The sequence below is a fragment of the Labeo rohita genome, chromosome 2, assembly GCF_022985175.1.
Source record: "Labeo rohita strain BAU-BD-2019 chromosome 2, IGBB_LRoh.1.0, whole genome shotgun sequence".
Classification (NCBI taxonomy): domain Eukaryota; kingdom Metazoa; phylum Chordata; class Actinopteri; order Cypriniformes; family Cyprinidae; genus Labeo; species Labeo rohita.
Window position 1 is genome coordinate 38,054,806 of NC_066870.1, and position 19,566 is coordinate 38,074,371.

Below are 19,566 nucleotides of genomic sequence, written 5' to 3' on the forward strand. Positions count from 1 at the left end.
AATATTTTAATACTAATTTTTTAAAAATAAATGAAAACAAAATATTTAGAATCCTATTCGCTTAAAGGTACCTTCGTACCAGTATAACAATAACATTTTTTACAGCACTAAAAATTTATTTTTTACAAAAAGTTGTGTTTTTTGCAACAAAAAAGCGAGTTCTTTGAAAAACAAATAAACACATTACATAGAAAAAGTGTCTGGTTCATTTCAGGGTTTCTGCAAGTTTCAAAAAGTCTTAATTGGTCTTAATTTCACAAATTAAGGCCTTAAAAAGGTCTTAAATAAGAGCAGAAAATCTTAAACTCATAAACTCATGACTCAAAATGTTTCATGCACTGCAAAAATGAATATCTTCATCTGTATTTTTTTTTCCCAATACAAATATTTAACATCCTTAAATCAAGATACATTTGCTCGAGATGCAAAATGAACATGAAGTCTTGTTTTCCAATAAAAAAGTGCTTTTATGATTAAAACAAGAATAAATATCTGTCAGTGGGGAATGAAAACTTGTTTATATCAAATTATACATGTTCAATATTATAATCTCCTCTGGCAGTTTTTCTCATAATGAGTTTAGTTTAGAAATTGAATCTGGCAGTATTGCATTAATATAAAAGGTTTCATATGAGTCTATTGATTAATGTGTGTGATTTGTGTTGCAGTACTCCTATCAGGAGGTTCAGGAGAGGCCGCTGTCTGTACCGGGAACACAGTGCTGTGAGTGTGATGCTCTACATGCATTAATTAAAGCATAAATCGTCATGAAATTAGCCTAAATATTAAATTTCCCCTTCTTCCGCTTGTGTAATCCACCTTCAGCATGTCAATAGATAATTCACCTATTCTCTTTCAAGCAAATAAACGCTGCAAACAATGTATATTTAATTGAAGCTATTCTAATAATTTGCAAATAATTAAAGTAATGTTTTATCTCAAGTCTCAAGCACTTCTAGATCTACTTCTAAGTATCTATTGTGTCTGATGGTCACTTTTGAGAGCATTAGATCAGATCAGATTCGGATTTCACACATAAATCGGATCATCTTCACAGTTCTGAGCATCTAAACCACTAAGTGCTGTAGCAGTTCAGTCCTTCCCGTATGTGTGTCACCATTAATGTGATTTATGAATGATGGTAATAACAGAAGTCCTGCAAAAAGCTGAATGAGCAGTGGCCTGCATGAATGGAGCTCTGACTTACTGTGACTTACGCTCTTATTTCACACACACACACACACACACACTGCTGACACAGCTCCCGGGGGGGCGGGGCTAGACTGTGGGACTTCCTGATTGGCTGAGGCACGCAGCTGGGAATCATCACTGGATGACGGCCAGTCGCACATCACCTTAATCACAGAACACTGAGTCATCGAACCCGTACTTTACTCAGTTGCAGGAAGAGACACGAAGTCAGTGACGAAGTGAACAATGCTGTCATACAGATTAGATTGCCTAAAGTGGGATGTGGGAGAGCCCAGTGCTCTTCTGCTCACCAAAGTTGCATTTATTTGATTAAAAATACAGTAAAATCAGCAAAATTGTGAAATATTATTAGAATTTTAAATAGCTGTTTTCTATGTCATTATATAGTAAAATGTAATTTATAGGTATGATGCAAAGCTGAATTTTTAGCATCATTACTCCAGTCTTCAGAATTCATTCTAATATGCTGATTTGCTGCTCAAGAAATATTTCTGATTATTATTAATGTTGAAAACAGCTGTGCTCACAAATATTTTTTGTGGAAACGTGATACATTTTACTTTTAGAAAGTTCATTAGAAAAGGATTTATTTGAAATAGAAATCTTTTGTAACATATTAAATGTCTTTACTGTCACTTTTGATCAGTTTAACGCATCCTTGCGTAGTAAAAATATTAATTTAGTCTTTAAAAAAATGTTGTTGACCTCAAAAATCCTGTACATTTGTTTTTATGCCTTACAAATATATTTTGTAAACATTGTGAATTCTGCTTCTAAGTTAAAGATGTCTAACTGGCTATTATTGAATTTGAAAGTGACTAATGATAAGCTTAATTACATTGCGTTTTAAAAATATGAACAGATGCCTGAGTTTACCAGCGTAAGTGTGTTTATTCATTTATATCTGAAAAAACTGGCAGGGCAAGTACAGTGCAGATCTAATCTAAAAAATCTGCATGGTTAAGTGCAGTAGACTGAAAATAGTGGTAGTTTTGAATGTTGCATAAAACTAAAAATTAGTACTTTATTGTTCATTGCTCACGCTTATGCTTTAATGTTGTCATTGATCCACTCTGTAAACACTCTCAGTGCAGAGATACAGTGTGTACTTTTCAGGGCAAGCTGAGGTTAAACGTTAGCACTGCATTGTGGGTAATTCTCTGTCTTTTCTTGTCTCTCATAGGTAACTGGTGGGGCGACCAGCAGAGTGAGTTTATACATCTGTCATTATGAATTCATTAATCTGACATCTGCTTTCCTATGGTTTTGCCGTCAGCGTTACATCTAGTTAACATCACAAGGGTGGATTTACTCACTCAACAAGCGTTTCATACTTGATAAACAAACACACTCATGCTTTATGTGCTGTGGAGGCTGACACAGTTTTCACACCTACAGATATTACACAAATAAACCAATTAATCATCTGCCTTTTGTTGCACAAAATAAAGGTTCTTTATTGGCATCACTGGTTCTGTAAGGGACCTTGAACATCCAAGGAACCTTTTAAATGCAGAAAAAGTTCTTTATAGGTGAAAAAGGTTCTTTAGATTTTTAAAATGTTAATTTTTTTTAGGAACTGTTCACTGAAAGGTTCTTTGGGGAACCAAAAATGGTTCTTCGATGGCATCACTGCAAAAACACCCTTTTTGAACCTTTATTTTTAAGAGCGTAGTAGTAATATTGTTATTTTAGGAATATAAAATCAGTCAAATGATATATGAACAAACCCTTCTCTATTATCCTTGAGAATATAGAAAGAAATAAATTTTTTTAAGTTTAGTGTATGCAAGTGCTGCTAAAATGAAGACACTTTGTTTTTAGGTACACTTTTTTTGCATTTAAAGACCGATATTATTTAAAGATCTCACAATCATCGTCAACAGTGACATTAAAACATATTTTAGGCTTAATAATTAGAGCACAAGTAGTACTCCAAATAAAGTTTAATTACAATTATTATATCAGTCTCGAGCGATATGTCAGTAATTATGTTAATACACTTGAACTATACTTAGTATAAAACAAATGCATTTTAAATCTATTACTTTTTACTGTGGATGGAAGCAAAACGGCATAAAAACTTAAAATTTACCAATGTAAATACCATGACAGACGTGTGTGTTTTTTGTCAGTTTCTCTAATAGTTAAGTAAATACAAACTTGTCTTTGATTTGCTTGTGTACAGACAATGATCCAGACAGCGCGATGGATGACCGAGACAGTGATTACCGCAGTGAGACCAGTAACAGTATCCCACCACCGTTTTACACCACGTCTCAACCCAATGCCTCGGTCCACCAGTATCCCATGAGCCACCAGAACCGCAGTCCCCGCACCCCCTACTCACGCTCCATCAACAACTGCGACCTTGATTACGATCACCCGAGAGGCGCCAGGTGAGGAGAAAGACAGCGGGTAATATTCAGTTACATTTCCCTATTTACTAGCCATATGGCCATTATGGCTCCAGATTTTGGTAGAAACAGGAGTAAACAGTGGTAGCACTACTAGTTTAAACAGGACAGGTTCTGTAATCATAGTTGCATGATGTAGTTTGCCGTATTTAATTTTTTTCATTTGAGTTTTGCTTTTTTTGGCTTCTGTTTCTAAGATGTTTCTATATAAGCCCATATGGCAAAAATGAATAAATAAAAAATATATTTAAAAATATACGAAAAATATATACGTATGTATGTATGTATGTATGTATATATAAATATATATATATATAATATAAGTATAGTCACATACATTTCTTATTTTGTATAAAAACAAATAAAATGTATTAATGTGTAATGTTATGTATAAATACTATAATGTACATAATTTAAAAATGTATGAAAAATATTTATTTTATTTTTAAAATACATATAAAATAATAATACTGAGATTGAAAATAATTTAGCTTAAACCTTTAAATGGCAAATTTGTTTTACAAAATGTAAAATAAATCTTAATGAAAAAAATCTTAAAATAAATTTTTTATTTTTTATATGTTTTTATATATATTTACATTTGAAAAATAAAGGCATATTTAGATAATATATAATATTATATATATATGTATATGTATATATATATATATATATATATATATATATATGCTTGTATATTTTTACATATTGTCAATCTAAATATATTTATATTTTCCAAAGTATATATATATATATATATAAAACATTTTGAATATTATGTGTTAAAATGTGTTATAAGTGTTATAATAAAATGTGTTTTAAGTTTGGATATATTTCTTGATATATATTACATTTTGTAATATATTTTGCCATATGAAGGTTTAAACAAAACGTATTTTCAATAAAAAATAATGTATTTCATTAGGCAACATATTTAGCATGTATTCAAAATAGATTTTAATTACGTATTACGTATTTTAATTTAATAATTGAACAATCCTTAATCAATTATTTAATTAAAATATGTAAGGATTATTAAATTTGATGGAATTTTACTATTAATTAAATTACATAAATCTTAAAAAAAAAGGCCTAACATTTTTTTCTGAGTGTGTGACGCTTTAGTTTTCTGTTTGGTTAAACCCATTCATTCATTATTAATGAAACAACCCTGAAACAATCACGACACAATGAATCGATAGGGCGTAGGCGTTTCTCAGCAGGTGTGAGAGTATCGGTTTGCTCGTTCTTTCTCTTCGGTTTTTCTGTAATGGACTCATTCATCATGTCTGATCGGCGTGTCTTTTATCTCTCTCTCTTTTTGTGCTACTCTTTTCCACCTCGCAAAGACCTTTCAATTCTACTGTCTCCTTTGTCTCGCCTCCATTATTCAATGAGACGTGTTTTCATTGATTTATAAAAATACTTGACATCAGCATGACTTGCTTAAGGGCTCAATGGATCTGTTCCTGGATCAGCCTTGTTTGCGATAAGAAAATCAGCAGTAGTAGTACTAACCACTCTTGTATCTTCTGTTCTGTTCTTCTAGCTCTTATTATTCAATGCCAAGTTTCAAGATAGACTGCTACAGAAGTACACTGCAAAAAAAGTATTTTTCTTATGATATTTTTGTCTGGGTTTCCAAGTACAAATATTTAAGCATTCATAAATCAAGATACATATACTTTAGATGCAAAATGACATAAAACATCTAAATTAAGTGTGTTAATACTTAAAATAAAAATATATATATATTTTTAAAAGTTTCGTAAAAGGAAATGAATTTATTAAAATTGGTCAGAAAAATCAACTTAATTCAAAGATAAAGCAAGTTTGTTTTTCTGACCACACTGGCAGATATTTTTTCTGATTTTAAGCATAAACACTTTTCTCAAGTTTTTCAGAAAACAAGACTTCAAGTTCTAATCTAATGCCATTGTGCCTTTCAGGTAAATATTAAGCCTTGATTCAAGAATATTTAGATATTTGTACTGAAAAGTTGCTTAAAATTAGATAAAGCAAGTTTATTTTTCTGACCCCATTGGCAGACTTTTTTTTTATTTTAATCATATACTCACTTAATTTGCATTAATTTCTCTCAAAAAACAAGACCTGACATTTTGATCTGATGCCATTGTGCATCTTGAGTAAATGATAAAATATTTAAGTTCCTAAATCAAGATGTATTTACTTGTAATGCAAAATGACATAAGCCTTGTTTTCAAGAAATTCATCAAAATTCAGTGAGTTGAGTTGAACTGAATTGAGTTGAATTTAGTTTATGCTTGAAATTAGAAAAATTATCTGTCAGTGGGGTCAGAAGAAAAAATTCTGAGAAAACCCCACTGAATTACTTTTTTTATAAGCATAAAATACATTTTGATCAGTTTGAAAATCAGTTTGAAAAAGTTGAAAATAAGACTTCTTTTCCTATGTCATTGTGTGTAACAAATAAATATGTCTTAATTTAAGAATATTTAGATATTTATACTTAAAAACAAGACAAAAATACTGAGGATGAAAATCATTTTTTGCAGTGTAGTATCTGCAATAAAATAAAACAGCAGCCGGTACAGTGAAAAAAGTAATATATTTAAAATGCATTTATTTTATTCTAAGTATAGTTCAAGTCTATTACCATGTTTACTGACATATCGCTTGAGACTAAAGTTTATTTGATAAACTTTATTTGGAGTACTACTTGTGCACAATGCACATTTCATAATATTAAGCTTAAAATGTGTTTTAATTTCACTATTGATAATAATTGTATGATCTTTAATTAATATCGGTCTTTATATGCAAAATATTTAAAGTGCACCTAAAGTATACTTGCAATAGTTCCACTTCAGCAGAATCAAATATACTTAAGTATATTTTTAGTTGGACTTCAGCACTACTTCAGCACAGTTAAAGTGCATTAAAGGAGAAGTCCACTTCCAGAACAACAATTTACAAATTATTTACTCACCCCCTTGTCATCCAAGATGTTCATGTCCTTCTTTCTTCAGTCGTAAAGAAATTATGTTTTTTGAAGAAAACATTTTAGAATTTTTCTCCATATGATATGGTGTCCTGATTTTGAACTTCCAAAATGCAGTTTAAATGCAGCTTCAAACGATCACAAATGCGGTTGTAAACGACCCCAGCCGAGGAAGAAGGGTCTTATCTAGTGAAATGTTTGGTTATTTTAATAAAAATAATACAATTTATATACTTTTTAATGACAAATGCTCGTCTTGTCTTACTCTGGCTGAACTATTTTCTGGTTCATGACAGTTAGGGTATGTCGGAAAACTCCCATCTCATGTTCTCCCTCAACTTCAAAATCATCCTATATCGCTGTTTTACCTTTTTTGTTAAGGGTGTTTGATCTTCTTTGTATGTTCACCAGGCTTGTGCACAATTCAGAATTTCAGAATTGGCCGCCGTTCAATTCATGAGTTGGAATTTGAAATGAATTGACTCCGCCCCACAGGAAGTTGAATGTGAATTGGAGTTGGAATGACAGGAAGTGGAATTAAATTCATGGCAATTCAAAGACATTCCACACAGTCATACAACAGAAACAATGTGTTGAATCTCACATACAATTACATTAATTTTGTAATTTAATAGCATAATTTCATTACACATAACTAGTCACTCCTCAACCCTGCATACATTTTGTTCCAACATATAGATAATGATCAAATTCTTGAAATAAATTACTTGTTTGGCAACCATTTTAAATACTTGGTTAAAGCAAAGCATTCTGGGATATGGAGTCACGTTCCATTGTGTTCCACAAAATTACAATTCCAATAAATCAAACTTAATTATGTGTTCTGTGACTAGAGCTTTTAACATTCATTGCTGGGTGGAAACATTTCCTGTTAATGTAATCTGTACAAGTAGTTCAAACTAATATCATTTATAGAATAGGTAATGAAATCATATCTGACATATATTATAAAGCTTCATTGTTAAACACTTCACTTATGTATATGAATTTCTTTGAATTTGTATTGAATTGCAATTCTGCTTCCTTTAATTCAAATTCGAATTGTAATTCTAGATCCTGTTTTTGACATCAATTCAAATTCAATTCAAATTCAAGAATTGAATTGGAATTTAGGAGTCATTCTCAATTCAATTCTGAATTGTGCATAAGCCTGATGTTCACTTTGCAAAGACTGGGTCGGTACTTCTGCAGCGATGTAGGATGATTTTGAAATTATTTTGGATAAAATACGGTCAGAGTTTTTCAACATACCCTAACTGTCTTGAACCAGAATACACAGAGTTCAAGGACTGCAAGGTAAGACGAGCATTTGAGAATAAAAAGTATTTAAATTGTACCTTTTTATGTACATAACCGATGGTTTTGCTAGATAAGACCCTTCTTCCTCGGCTGGGATCGTTTACAACCGCATTTGGGATTGTTTAAGGCCACATTTAAACTGCATTTTGGAAGTTCAAAGTCGGGGCACCATATCAGTCCATTATATGGAGAAAAATGCTGAAATGTTTTCCTCAATAAACATAATTTCTTTACGACTGAAGAAAGAAAGACATGAACACAGTGGATGACAAGGGGGTGAGTACATTATTTGTAAATTGTTGTTCTGGAAGTGGACTTCTCCATTAAGTACAAAATTAGTTGTTCCAATTTAGCAGACTTTAAATATACCAGTTTAGTATAATAAAAGTACAACTGCAGGGTATTTTTATTAATTACATAAAATATAAATGTATTTGTACTATACTTAGCATGAAATAAATGTATTTTAAATACATTTTAGTATATTTATTTTTCACTAGAGTAGAGTAAACAATGACCAAATTATTTGTGTAAAATGTGTAGACCAGGGGTGCTCAACCCTGTTCCTGGAGAACTACCTTCCTGCAGAGTTCATCTCCAACCCTGATCAAACACAGCTGAACAAACTAATTAGGATCTATAGGAGCACCTGATAATTAAAAACAGGTGTGTTTGATCTAGGTTGGAACTAAACTCTGCAGGAAGGTAGATCTCCAGGAACAGGGTTGGGCACCCCTGGTGTAGACTTTCTAAATACAACTCACTTTTCATCCTCCTCCAGCCCAACCGGGAGCTACGCATCCTCAGCCGAGCTCAGTCGCTGTAGTTCTCAACTAAGCGAAGAGTACGGCGAGCGAGAACTTTATGACGAGAACGACTCGTACCACTCCTGCCACTCATCTGTGTCCTACAGCAAGGGCTCCCCTGACTGGGACGAGACGCAGGGGGCGTACAGCGACGAATGCGCTTACAGTAAAGACGGAGGAGAAGAAGGTGCTCTCTATGAGGAAGAAGATGGAGACCTGTATCCAGAGGAGGTGGACATGTACGAGGGCGAGGAGGACTTTAACTATGAGGAGGAAGATTTGTATCCGCTGGATGAGGACCAAGAGCTTCCGTTCACCCCTACTCCAACCAGCACCGCCCCAGCGGTGGACGTCCCATCCACCACCAGACCTCCTTTGGAGAAACAGTCCTCGCTTCACCAACAGACTCAAAATGCCAGCCAACCTCCAGTTCAACTGTCCAATCAGACGCAACCTCAGCCTCCAGCCAAACCCCTAAACCAGCAAGTTCCCGCCCCCCAAAAACAACCACCACCCCAACAGCAGTCCTCAGGCCCGATTCCTTCAGTTCAGTCCTTCTTCGCCATGGCCAAGCCATTGACTGCCGTGTTTGGGTTGGGTGGATCTACTCCTTCACCGCCACCTCCTGCACCAACGACTCAATCCCAACCTCCACCTCAACCCGTCCCAACACAATCCCAGCCTCCAATGGCTCAACCTCCTGCTCCTGTTGCCCAACAGATGCCTCCACCTACGACCAAATCCCCTGAGCTTCCCACTCCTGCCCCAACAACCATCTCCCAACCTCCTGCACCAGAACCTAAACCTCCAACCCCGACAGAGGAGAAACTGCCCACGGAAGAGCCGCCAATAGAGGAGGAACCTCCACTTCAAGAAGACGACTTTCACATGGAAGAACCTCTAGACGAGGAAATGAAGATTGAGAGTCCACCTCCATCTCCTCCTTTCGAAGAGGAGGAACCGGTACCTGAACCAGAGAGGTACCACAAATTTCTCAACAACACTTGGGTTTTCAAAACTGGTGATAAAGAAACCAATCCACCAAAACTAACACTAAAGTTGCAGTATAGGTTTATTTCAATAAACTAACGATGCAGAATGACTAGAAGTCGTTTCCATGCTGGTTAGGTCTGGAATAGTGGACCAGCATATAGCCAAGATGTTTACAAGTAAAACTTACTGGTAATGTTGATTGACCAAAGCTCCAGGTCAGGCAGCTTGTCTCTCAGCCTGATAGCTGATTAGTGTCTAAACCACATAAAACCAGTGAACCAGACCAGCTGGGCCAGCTAAAACACACAAACCATAATTATTGGATGATTTACTAATATTGATACTGATGTTTTTAGGATATTTGACTTGGTTAAGATGGTCAACCAGCTTGTCTTCCGGCCTGACCAGCTGATAAGTGCCCAAAGTCACTTTAAAGCCAGCAAACCAGATTAACTTGGTCACCTAAAATGCTCAAACCTCATTTATTGCGTGGTATTAAAGTTGTTTTTTTTAAACCAGCTTAACAGATCAGCTTGGCCAGATAAAACACATATATTGGATTATTTAAACACAGTTTTTTTGGGGGGATATTTGACTTGGTTAAGATGGTTGACCAGCATGTTTTCCAGACTGACCACAGCTGATAAGTGCCCAAGACCACTTTAAAAACAGAAAACCTGACTAACTTTGCCAGCTAAAACATACAAAACACAATTATTGGATGATTTAATAGATGTTTTTAGGATATTTGACTTGGTTAAGATGGTCAACCAGCTTGTCTTCCATCCTGACCAGTTGATAAGTGGCCAAAACCCCTTTAAAGCCAGACCTTTTTGGACAGCTAAAACACACAAACCAAATTTATTGGATTATTTTAAAGCTGTTGTTTGGTTTAAAGGGTTTACTTTTCAGCCTGACCAGCTGACCAGCAAACCCCTTTAAAACCAGCAAACTTGTGGTTAACCGGCTTAGGTAGTTAACCAGCTTGTTGACCAGCTGATAAGTGCCAAACCCCCTAAAAAACAGCAAACCAGACCTGCTTGGCCAGCTAAAAATGCAAACCACATTAATTGGATGATTTAAAATCTATTTTCAGGATATTTCACCTGGTTTACATGGTCAACCAGCATGTTTACAAGCCTGACCAGCTGATAAGTGCCCAAAACCAGACCAACTTGGCCAGCTGAAGCACACAAACCATGATTTAAATGCTTGATTTATATGGTTGATTAGCTTGTCTCCCAGCCTGACCAGCGGAACCCTGTAAAACCAGCAAAACTACATTTATTGGATGATTTAAAAGCTATTTTTAAGATAGTTGAGCAATCTAATATGGATGCACCCAAGACACAACTCCAAGGAACTTGTTAGACTAATTTTGTTGCATTATAGATGCAAACTGTCTTGTTTGTCTGTGCAGTGAACCGGTAATAGAGGAGCCGAAGGAGCCGGTGGACCCGGCGGTCAGAGCTAAACAGAACTGGCTACGACTCTTTGAGAAAGTTCGACAACAGCTGCAGGAGGTGAGACGGTTCACAGCATTTTAAACAGTTACTTATATTGATTTCTGTTTTATTTTATGCACAATTTACACACAAATGCACATTGCTCTTGTTTTATATAGTGTGTAGGAAAGTACAAATCACAGTCACAGAATGCTTGACATCAGAATGAATTCAGGAAATCACAACTGTCCCAGTTTACTCCTTGATGTTATTGTTATTCAGTCCATGTTCCATTTTCAGAAAATGCAAACTCACATTCATTTTCACTCAGTTCCATTCAGAAATGCATCACTTTAAGGAAGTAAAATGGGTTGCAAACATATATTTTCGTACACATTTTCTGCTCGATGCTTATAATGCGATGAGACACCATGGTAATGCTAACGCCACTCTAACCGCTGTCATGATTATTTTGCAGTTTTCCACGTCCTCTTTGCTTCTTTTTTGTGTGCGTTATTCTGTTGACTCTTTATCCTTTTGTTGTCTGTTTGTATCCCGCCGTTTTGTCGTCTTTCCAGTCTCTTTTCATTGCTTTAGCGATTTGCATGTTTGCTCAGATGACCCATGATTGGACGAGACTGTCAGGTGGGTCCGTTGTTGGTGGTGTGAACGTTCTGTGGTGGTTTTGTGTAAGTTTTGACTTGTGTAGGCAGTGTGTGCGTAAAATATAAGCTGAAATAGCTGGCAGAAAGGCCCTTAGCCATTCACCAAAAATTAAATAAATTGCATTAAATATTATATTATAATATAATATTTTATGTAATTGTAAGCAGCACAAAATTGTTGTATCGCAGTAAAAATAAATAAATAAATAAAAAATAAATGTATATATGAAGAGTGTAAAAGAGTGTAGAAGAGTGTAAAATCATGTTTTTTCCATTGTGCATTCCAATTAATCTCAATTAAACTGCAGTTGGGTTATTTTGATATAAAGTAAAAATAAAAAAAAGCTTACACAATAAAACCATGATAACATAATGAAAAACGTGATTACCTTTTATTAATTTATTAACTTTATTATATTTTATTTATTAATTTATTTTATTATGTTTTTATTATTTTTATTCACATTTTTTGCATATATATATATATATATATATATAAATAAATAAAAAATAATAAAAAGATAATAAAATACACATACACACGCATATATGTTTTTCATTTAATTTAATTTTATTATATTTTTTATAAAATATATATATATATATATATATACACATTTTTTTAAAAATAAAAAATATATACACACACACATGTATATGTATATATATATATAATTTTTTTATGAGTATATATATATATATATATATATATATATATACACACATATATTTTTAATTTAATTTAATTTAATTTTTTTTGCTGTGATACAGCGATTATCCCATTACATTATTACGCAATGTTATTTCTCATTATTTCTGAATGAGCGTTCAAAATGTTCAGTTTTTTACTTTTTTTTTTTTTCTTTGGTTATGCAAATGTTTTTTAAAAAATTTTATTTGTACACAGTGGAAGTTTTTTTTTTTGACAATGTTTTTTAATGTGATGTACTATAATAGTTTTATTATTTTTACTATATAGGTTAAAATTTGCAGTTATTTTAATTTTTAATGTAATTTTTTTATTTCAGAATTTTAGAGTTTTAGTAATTTTGCTGTTATTTTTAATACATTTTTTTTTTTAGAAATGTCTATATAGTTTTTAGTATTTAGTATTTCAGTATTGGTTATTTTAAAACTTCGTTAAACGAAAAAAAAAATAGAAATATTGCATTGGCAACTAGCTGAAATAAATGTAGTTTTTAAAAAATATTTTATTTCAGTTGCCATTTATTTTATTTTAAATAAAATGCTGGTTTTACTTTTAGTTTATGATAATAACCCTGGTTTGTTGTAGTCAGTCTTGTAGTGTTGCCGTGTTTGTGCTGTATACAGAAAATATTTAGACTAAAGCTTATTAAAAACCGATAAGTAAATAAAAATACTAATAAAAGCTTCTCTTTCTCTGTCTTTCTGTGTCTTTCTGTGTCTTTCTCTCAGGCACGAGGAGAGTCAGACTCTCAATCGCTGTGGTTTGGTAAAGGAGGGTGAGTCAAAGTCAAGCTCATCTCCACTAGCTGTTTTTAGTACAATCAACAACTAATACAAAGACATCAGTGAAGTGGACATGACGTTGATCTAGTGTACACTCACATACTCAAGTGTTTATCCAATCAGTGCAGTCTGATTCCTCAGATACATGAACTAATAAACTCAATAGTTTGAATGCAATGGTTCAGAGCATATGGCAAATGGATGCATGCAAAAATAGCAACATTTCCATTTCAGTGTTAATCAGAGAGGACATACTTTGCTCTGCACATTCAAGTAAATGTTTACGGTAATTTAGTTCAAGGTGCAGTGGACATAATGTTGATGATGAGGCAGTGAATGGATGTGCGTTTCCGAATGCTCTTGAAGAAAGGTAGTTATTTTTCATGCAACATTATGCTTGATTATGTTTATGTCTCCAGGATGGGTGGAGCGCTGTACAGCATTGACAGCATGCCTGATCTGAGGAAGAGGAAGACCATTCCTCTAGTCAGAGATCTGGTGAGAAACCAACAGCAAAACCTCCAAGAGTTCATCTAATTGTATTCAGTTAAAGCAATTACAAATTACAGTACACTGCAAAACTCAATTAGTACAAAAATGCCCCACATTGAATGTGCGTAACACAGTTTTCATCTTGTTTTCTGTGCCTCTGCTGTCTGGAATCAGGCTATGGTAAGGATATGTTATGATTATTGCATATTAAGGCACCATTGTTTTTCTTTTTGCAAATATTGCAGTTCTCAGTGTTTTATAAGTTCACGTTTTTACTGAGTCTCTTATAGTTTGTCACAGAGAAATGCACTTTCTTAATGGGGATCTTAGTTACGCTTCATAAAGTATCAACTTTGTTTAAGACGTTTCTCCTTACATTCCTTTGGAGAAATAAAAACAGACACAAATGACTTAATAATTGTCATCCAGTAAAGGTATAGAGCTGAAAAATCAATGTGGAGCAGCTCAGATCATTTGAGAAATGTTTGAGTTCATACTGAGATCTCAGACTTTAAAGTCTTGGTAAATCTGAGTCATTGTTGAGATCTCTTCTGAAGCTCTAAAGGAGACACATGTGAGATTACTGGGTTTTTATCATATGAGAAACATCTGAGAAGTCTCCATTTGCTCTCTATGTAATCTCGTTGCTGACTATGAGAAACAGCTGAGATATAAATAATCTCTCATGTGTGATTTTTCAGTCTCTAGTGCAAAACTCGCGTAAGGCTGGCATTACGTCTGCTATGGCCTCTAGTACACTCAACAATGAGGAGCTGGTAAGTGTCTCTGGAAGATTAAATTTGACCCAACTTTAACTTAAAAAGGATTTTTTGTTACTCATTTAATAGTAAAGACTCTGCTGTGTGTCAAGTGTGTGCACTGAGTTCTGTACACTCGAAACATTATGCGAGTCTCTCATGTTTGATATGTTTTAGTGTTGGCTAAAACTAAAACTAGAACTAAATATATTAAAAATCATTTTTGAGTTTGAAGTATAGAAGTAATAAGATTACTAAAACTAAAACTGAAATAAATATATAATAAAGCTAAATAGAAATATTAAAGAAAATTAATATAGATAAAAAATGCGTATCAAAATACTAAAATTGAAGTTAAAATGTAATCTGAAAATATAAAATTAGAAAATTAGATACTATATAATATTTATTAATTTAAATATTTATTTTTATTTCTGCAAGGACTGTATGTCAAGGTTTGAGTGAAGAGGTTTATTCTGCATATCTATCTATCTATCTATCTATCTATCTATCTATATATATATATATACATAATAAAATGTAGTTTTAACTAATTATAAATAAATAAATATATATCAATAAATATAAAAAATATATTTATTAATATATATTATTTAATATATATTTTTTTATTATTTTAATTTTTTGTCAGAATATATATATATATATATATATATATATATATAATGTAGTTTTAAGTAATTATAAATAAATTAATATATATCAATAAAGATAAAAAATATGAAATAAATATACATAACTATGGCTTTACAAATAATATTTAAAAAATATGTTTTGTTTAATTTTTAAATGCATTCAGAATTAAATTGAACATAGTATATTTTTAAGATGAAGTACTAAAATGACTAAAAATAAAAAAAAAACCTAAATGAGCTAAAGCTAAATAGAAATATAAAAACTAATAAAGATAAAGCACATAACAAAATGACTAAAACTTTCAAATTAATATGACTGAAAATATACTACTTTTTAAAATAATTTTATTTTTATTCTCACATAAACTAAATGCTTGATTTGTTAATATTAATATTAATATTAAAATATTAATAAATAGTATTTGTAAAATTTATTTTTATTCCCACATGGATTATATGTCATGGTTTGAGTGAAGAGGTTTATTCTGACTATATATATATATATATATATATATATATATATGTATATATATATATATATATGTATATATATATATACATATATATGTGTATATATATATATATATATATATATATACACAGTAAAAAAAATTATCAAAGTTGTCCTAAGACTAGAACGGGTTTGTTTTGGTTTTAGGACAACTTTGATGAAAGGTTTTGATCAATAAAAAAAATTTATAAATTAAAAAAAAAGTAGTTTTAAGTGAAACTATGTATAAAAAAAAAAAAAAAAAAAAAAATATATATATATATATATATATATATATATATATTTTTTTTTTTTTTTTGCACTGAGCATATTAAATGCAAATAAACAATATAAACAACTATGGCTTTACGAATAGATGCATTTAGCATGAAACTAAACAGTATATTTTTAAGCTGAAGTACTAAAATGACTACAAATAAAAAAAAAAATAAAGCTAAATAGAAATATAAAAACTAACAAAAGGTGAAGAAAGCAAATAACAAAATTACTAAAACTTCTAAATTAATATGACTGAAAATATAAATAATAAAAGCTAAATCAAAATATTAATAAATACCATTTTTAAAATAATTGTATTTTTATTCTCACTTAAACTAAATGTCATGGTGATGAGTGGAGGGATTTCTACCGATAAAAAGCGAACAAAAATAAAATGTAGTTTTAAACTCAATAAATATTAAAATTTTACATTTAACTAAAATATGTAAGTTAAAGTTGAAGTAGCAAAATTACTTAAAGTAAAATTTTAAATAAAAATCAGTTACAGAAATACTAAAATATAAAAAATATAGAAATGTACAAAAATGTTACTTTAAAACTGATAATATAAAAATAAAAGCAAAATCAAAATGTAAATATGTACTTGAGTGTATAAATAGTCCTGAAGTAATGCTGGTCTGTTTGTGCTCCTGTAGAAGAGTCACGTATATAAGAAGACACTGCAGGCTCTGATCTACCCAATCTCCTGCACCACGCCGCACAACTTCGAGGTGTGGACGGCCACGACGCCCACCTACTGCTACGAGTGCGAGGGTCTGCTGTGGGGCATCGCGCGACAGGGCATGCGCTGCTCTGAGTGCGGCGTCAAATGTCACGAGAAGTGCCAGGACCTGCTCAACGCCGACTGCCTGCAGAGTGAGACTTTAATGCTTACAGTGTGTCACTGTGCAAGAAAACTGTACTTATAGTGTAGGGAATAACTGACTAAAAGTATCAAAGGGTGTTAATATTACATTTTCAATATCTTAATCCTAAACATTATATAAGTTGTGTTTGTGGAAGAAGCTTTGTGCATCACTGTTGCTGTGTATGTGATCTCAGGAGCCGCTGAGAAGAGCTCGAAACACGGCGCTGAAGACCGAACGCAGAACATCATCATGGTTCTGAAGGATCGCATGAAGATTCGCGAGCGCAACAAACCTGAGATCTTCGAGCTGATCCAGGAAGTGTTTGATGTTCCCAAACCGAGCCATGGGACGCAAATGAAACAAATCAAGCAAAGCGTTCTGGACGGGACGTCGAAGTGGTCGGCCAAAATCAGCATCACAGGTGAGCTCAGAATTACAGTTATGAGTAACTGCAAAATATGTTTGCATCGTCTCGAAAGATATTATTTTCTGTGTCAGTGGTTTGCGCTCAGGGTTTGCAGGCGAAGGATAAGACGGGTTCGAGTGACCCGTACGTCACGGTACAGGTGGGCAAAACCAAGAAGAGAACCAAGACCATCTACGGCAATCTCAATCCCATCTGGGATGAGAGCTTTCACTTGTGAGTGCATGAATGTTCAATTTGCAGCAAAATATGAAATCAAAATTAAACAGTTTTTTTCTTTCGTGCTTTTTTTTTATATATATTAATTTTTTATTATCCAACTCTTTCTTAAAAAGTGTACATTGTTTGTATGAGGGACTGACGATCTTTACTTATATGTGCACAAGAAAAATATTATGTAATACCAAAAATAAATATTATTTCTAACAATTTAAACAAAAATAAAACAACACAGAAAAACTAAAAAAACTACAACTCTCTTAAAAACAAAAAATCAGTCTAAAAATTGTGAACTTTATTCTACAGGGAAAAAAAATTGGTGTGTTTTAGGCAGCATTATTAAAAAAGGACAATATGAATACAAAATGTTAAAATTTCATTTATTCATTATTTATTTTATTTTTTCCTTTCATTATTATTTTTATTTAATTTTTATTATTTAGTTTTTATTTAGTTTTTTATTTAGTTATTTATTATTCAGGTTTAGTTGTTTTGGTACCTCAACCTGAACTAAACGAAAATAAGAAATGTTGCCTTTGTAACTAGCTGAAAAAAAGTTTTATTTCAATTTTTATTTTTTTCCATTAAAATGCATTTAATTTCAAACAGCATTATTTGATGATGTATCATGATGTATATACTTTTTTTTTCAGATTTTAATTAGGTTTTATGGTTATATTTTGTTTTTTGTTATATTTTGATTATAATTCTGGTTGTAAGTTGATTAACTGTGTCTGTGGTGTGCAGTGAGTGTCATAACTCTTCAGACCGGATAAAGGTGCGCGTGTGGGACGAGGACGACGATATCAAGTCTCGAGTTAAGCAGCGTTTCAAGCGGGAGTCTGATGATTTCCTGGGACAGACCATCATTGAAGTGCGAACGCTGAGTGGAGAAATGGATGTCTGGTACAACCTCGGTGCGTCAAGTCATTGCATGGTTATTTTAGCTGTATCTCTATTAATATGGAGATTTGGAGAAACTATTAGACACTGTCTTTCTGAACAGACAAGCGCACGGATAAGTCTGCAGTATCTGGAGCGATCCGCATGCACATCAGTGTGGAGATCAAAGGAGAGGAGACCGTGGCTCCGTATCACGTTCAGTACACCTGCCTGCATGAGGTACATGCAAATATCACACTTAAAATAGTTTCATATTAAAAACTATTTTTTGATGCATCAACCCAGCTAAACACCAGTATAGTTACGGTTATAGAATAGTTTATTAAAACTATTATTATTAAAAGCTTTTGTTTTTTTTTTTTTTCAGATTTTATATTTATTTTAGTTTTATTTTTTAGTAATTTGCTTCTGTGCTTTTGTCATTTTTCTGACAAAATTTAAAATTTAAAATTTTTTTAGTTTTAATTTTTATTTATTTTAAGTTAGTAATTTTAATGCTTCAACTTAAACTTTTTAATAAAATCAAATGTATAATTTTAAGTTTTTCATCAAATATTTTTAACTGATTTAATTTCAGTTGACAAAAATGTTTTTATTGATAATAACCCCACTGGACGCTCGTCACTCACACCTGGTTAGGACATGATGTCAAACTAAATCAGTGTACTCTACCCATGATGCTTTGCAGCACATCTTCCACTACACCACAGAGAAGCAGAACAGCGGTGTGGTGAAGATCCCTGATGCCAAAGGCGATGACGCCTGGAAAGTGTATTTTGATGAGACGGCGCAGGAGATTGTGGACGAGTTTGCCATGAGATACGGAGTGGAATCGATTTATCAGGCCATGACGTAAGCAGAGAAGAACTAAAATAAAAATAAAACATAAATTAGTACTTAGTACTAATGCTAATAAAAACTGTAATAGTACTGGTACTAAAATACTGTGTTTATCTACCGACCAGTGAGAATTTAGCGTTAGTCGTTCAGCAGAGTAATGCTGGAGATCAGTTTGTACAATCATCTCTTCTTTCCTCTGAGTTTCTCTGATGTTAATGAGCGTCAGCGAGTCTCTCATTGACACGTGTAGCGTGGCTCACACGTGTGCTCAGAGTGCGCTGCTGGAAACACCTCGTTAGTGTTC

The 19,566-nt window shown here is 32.6% G+C and overlaps 1 protein-coding gene across 1 annotated transcript in view; it reads left to right on the forward strand.

The window, feature by feature from the left end:
- LOC127154041 (protein unc-13 homolog B) overlaps positions 1 to 19,566 on the forward strand; it is a 66,371-nt gene that overhangs the window by 20,535 nt on the left and 26,270 nt on the right. Inside the window, exons 7-21 of the mRNA XM_051095421.1 lie at positions 669 to 723; positions 2,396 to 2,419; positions 3,401 to 3,611; positions 8,714 to 9,718; positions 11,152 to 11,254; positions 13,279 to 13,325; positions 13,752 to 13,830; positions 13,999 to 14,004; positions 14,526 to 14,600; positions 16,664 to 16,883; positions 17,070 to 17,297; positions 17,375 to 17,516; positions 18,267 to 18,436; positions 18,526 to 18,641; positions 19,111 to 19,274. Coding sequence (XP_050951378.1) covers positions 669 to 723; positions 2,396 to 2,419; positions 3,401 to 3,611; positions 8,714 to 9,718; positions 11,152 to 11,254; positions 13,279 to 13,325; positions 13,752 to 13,830; positions 13,999 to 14,004; positions 14,526 to 14,600; positions 16,664 to 16,883; positions 17,070 to 17,297; positions 17,375 to 17,516; positions 18,267 to 18,436; positions 18,526 to 18,641; positions 19,111 to 19,274 — 2,645 coding nt within the window. The remainder of the gene's footprint in view (positions 1 to 668; positions 724 to 2,395; positions 2,420 to 3,400; positions 3,612 to 8,713; positions 9,719 to 11,151; positions 11,255 to 13,278; positions 13,326 to 13,751; positions 13,831 to 13,998; positions 14,005 to 14,525; positions 14,601 to 16,663; positions 16,884 to 17,069; positions 17,298 to 17,374; positions 17,517 to 18,266; positions 18,437 to 18,525; positions 18,642 to 19,110; positions 19,275 to 19,566) is intronic.